The sequence below is a fragment of the Numida meleagris genome, unplaced genomic scaffold (assembly GCF_002078875.1).
Source record: "Numida meleagris isolate 19003 breed g44 Domestic line unplaced genomic scaffold, NumMel1.0 unplaced_Scaffold244, whole genome shotgun sequence".
NCBI lineage: Eukaryota > Metazoa > Chordata > Aves > Galliformes > Numididae > Numida > Numida meleagris.
Genome location: NW_018364243.1, coordinates 404,279 through 407,269, shown reverse-complemented (window position 1 = coordinate 407,269; position 2,991 = coordinate 404,279). Strand labels below are relative to the sequence as shown.

The 2,991-nt window shown below is 59.7% G+C and overlaps 1 protein-coding gene across 1 annotated transcript in view; it reads right to left on the bottom strand.

The window, feature by feature from the left end:
- The window catches only part of HOXC13 (homeobox C13), a 5,263-nt gene extending 2,313 nt beyond the window's left edge, over positions 1–2,950 (bottom strand). The window contains exons 1-2 of the mRNA XM_021382434.1: positions 2,291–2,950; positions 1–208 (exon numbers count right to left, since the gene is read on the bottom strand). Of these exons, the coding sequence (XP_021238109.1) occupies positions 1–208; positions 2,291–2,921 (839 nt within the window). The 5' untranslated portion in view covers positions 2,922–2,950. The remainder of the gene's footprint in view (positions 209–2,290) is intronic.
- Positions 2,951–2,991: the final 41 nt, after the last annotated feature.

Sequence of the window (2,991 nt, the reverse complement as noted above, 5' to 3'; positions counted from 1 at the left end):
TCTTTGACCCTCCGGTTCTGGAACCAGATCGTCACTTGGCGCTCGGACAGGTTGGTGGTGGCCGAAATCCTCCTCCGCTTCTCTTTGGTGATGAATTTGCTGGCGGCGTACTCCTTCTCCAGCTCCTTCAGCTGGATTTTGGTGTAGGGGACCCTCTTCTTCCTCCCCCGCCGATAGCTGCTGACTTCGGGTTGCAGGGGGACCACGTCTGCAAAAAAAATAAAAAAGGAAAAAGGAAAAAGAAAGAAAGAAAAAGGAAAAAAAAAAAGGATTAAAAAAAAAAGAGAACGGGGGGGGGGAACTTCGTCCCGGTGCGTGGGATGGGGATTTCTGCACTTCGGGGAGAGATAAAAGGGGGAAAGGAGGATGGAGAGCGGGGGGAAATGAGAGCGAGGGGACGGGGAGCAGACGAAAAGCGACGAGACAAGCGGAGAATGCATCCGGAGAGGGCCGCGGTAGCGCTGCAATAATAATAATAACAGCAATAATAACGATAGAAGATTAATAACGCACGTGGGGAAAGGCTGTTTTTCTTGGCGACGCTGGTCGGCACAGAGCAGCGCGTCAACCCCCAGCGCACAACCAAAGGGACTTTCCAAGCACTGATGCTGCAGACAGCGTCTCGGGCTTCTCCCCTCTTTCCTTTCTCTTCTATTCACCCCCCCCCACTCCCCCCAATTCCCTTTCTTTTCTCCCCCCACGTTTTGGGGTGAGCCCCGCAGATGCGCACCCATGAACACGGCGCAGGGATACGGGCATTCCTGCAGTGCCGAACCCAAAGCTGGAGTGGGGCTGCCCGGGAGAACCCCATGGAGGGGCAAAACCAGCCAGAATATCCACCCCCCCCGCCTACAAGTGCCCCCCCCCGGGAGATTTTACCCTGGAGGAGTGGGGGGGAAGATGCTCTGTGCTTTGCAAAGAGGCTGTCGGGAATGGATCCAGCAAGGATGCGGGCGGCATCTTCCCCCTTGTCCTGATGTCACCGAGGTGCAAAGCGGCCCTCAAAGCTCCCCCCAGGTTCAGGGCAGCCCCAGCCCCTTCCCACCGCCCCGACAGGGTGACCTGGGGGAGGAGGTCCCCCCCACAAAGATGTCACCCGGCTGCATGAAGCGGGGACACGAAGCGCTGCTGGTGGCTGACACCGACTTAATTCGGGACCCTCTCAGCACTTGGGGGGCACGGGCTACGGGGCTGGAGGTCTGGGGTGCTGGGGGTGCCTTGGAGGGGGCAGAAATCTCCTTTGTGGGGCGGGATTGGGGGGGTCTGTAGGGATGCGGGAGGTGAGGAGGGAAAGCAGAGGGGACGGCAGCCTCACCAAACCCAGCTTTAATGGACCCCCCCCGAGAACAAACAAACAATCAAACCAACAGAACCACACGCACAGCAACCAGCTCCCAACAGGGCATTTCTCCCGTGCCAGACATCGCCACATTCCCTTTCCCCACCAAACATCTCCCAGGAAAAGCTCATTCCTCGGGTCCCTCTTTGTCCTGAAGAGACAAAATAGATAAAGCCGTGTCGCCCCCGTTCCCCCCGCCGACCCCCGACAAGACCCTTCCTTGCTCTCCATCAGAGACACACAGAGCTGAAGGAATCCCCCCCCCCCACCTTACTGCGGTTCTTTCCCCTCCTGTGCCCATCCTCTCCCCATAGTGGGACAGGGGGGGGGGGGGGGGGGAGGATGAGTGCAGGAAGAGCCGGGAGGAAGCGCACCCCATCACCTTCCTCCCCGTCGGACACTGCTTTGCTGAATATTCCCCTCTGAGGGGAGGGGGGGCTTTGCTGCCAGGATAGGAGAGCCCCCCACCCCCGGCCCCCCATCTCCTCGGAACACCTTCATTTGTCACTTGACACCTATTCCTATAATTGGGCGCAATTGAGATACGATTTACTGTCCCGGCTCCGAAGCTCCTCACTCGGTTGAGACGCTTCGGTAGGAATTATTATTATTATTATTATTGGCCTTTTTAAGCTTTCTGCAATTAAAGAAGATGAAGAGGAGAGCAGCCGGGGCCGCGCTGCGATGAGGCAACGAGAGGGAGGAGAGAAGAAGAAAGGGAAGCGCTGAGCGGCAAAGTTACTTTCCAAGCAAGCTCACGGCGTGTATTTTGATTCAGAAATGATTGCTTCACCTTTTTTTCCCTGCATGTTCGTACACATTGCCTTGCACGGGAGGCATTCCAGAGCCATTTCTTTCCCTTTAATTATATATCGAGGCGTACATGTATCTCTGTAGGTCCGTGCACACTCATCCGCGCGCGGGGACACGCGCAGCTCCCGGGTAACTCACCTGGGAAAGGCGATTTCCAAAGGTGCGCCGACTGCGATTGCTCTTTGGAGCAGTACACTTGCCCGTCCCAACCATTCGAAAGAGCCCAGTGCTGGTAACCTTCCATGGGAAGCAAAGCGTCGTGCCGAGGCTCGGGGTGAGCCCCCAACCCCGGGACCACCGACACGTCCAAATAACCGGGAACCGCTTGATAGGAGCTGGCGAAACCGGGATAAAAAGCGAATTCTTTCGGCCTCGACGGCAGCTCCTCGCCGGGCAGCGGCCCCCCGGCCTCGGGGTACTTCTCGCCGGGGTGATACGCGCAGGGCTTCTGCTGCAGGTTGACCCCGTGCGAGTGGGACAGGCGACAGCCGTAGTAGCCCCCGCCGAAGGGGTACCCATAGCCCAGCGCAGCGCTGGAAGCCGCCCCCGACGGGCACTGCCGGGGGGGTTCGGTGGCGGCCAGCTCGGCGTACGCTGCTCCCTGCGGTGCCGGCGGAGCTCCGGTGGGTACGGCGAGCCCCGGTGGCGGGGGGAGCACCTCCCGGCAGTGCCCTAAGCTTTCCATGCGGTTTTTTTCCCGGGGGGGTTCCTCGCAGCGACAGGCCAAGCCGTCGGGCCAGCGCGGGGGGAGGCCGAGCGGCGCCGTCATGTCATACCGCAATGTCGCCGTCCCCGCCGTCCCCGCCGCCGCCTCCACCTCCGCCACCGCCGTCGGGGGA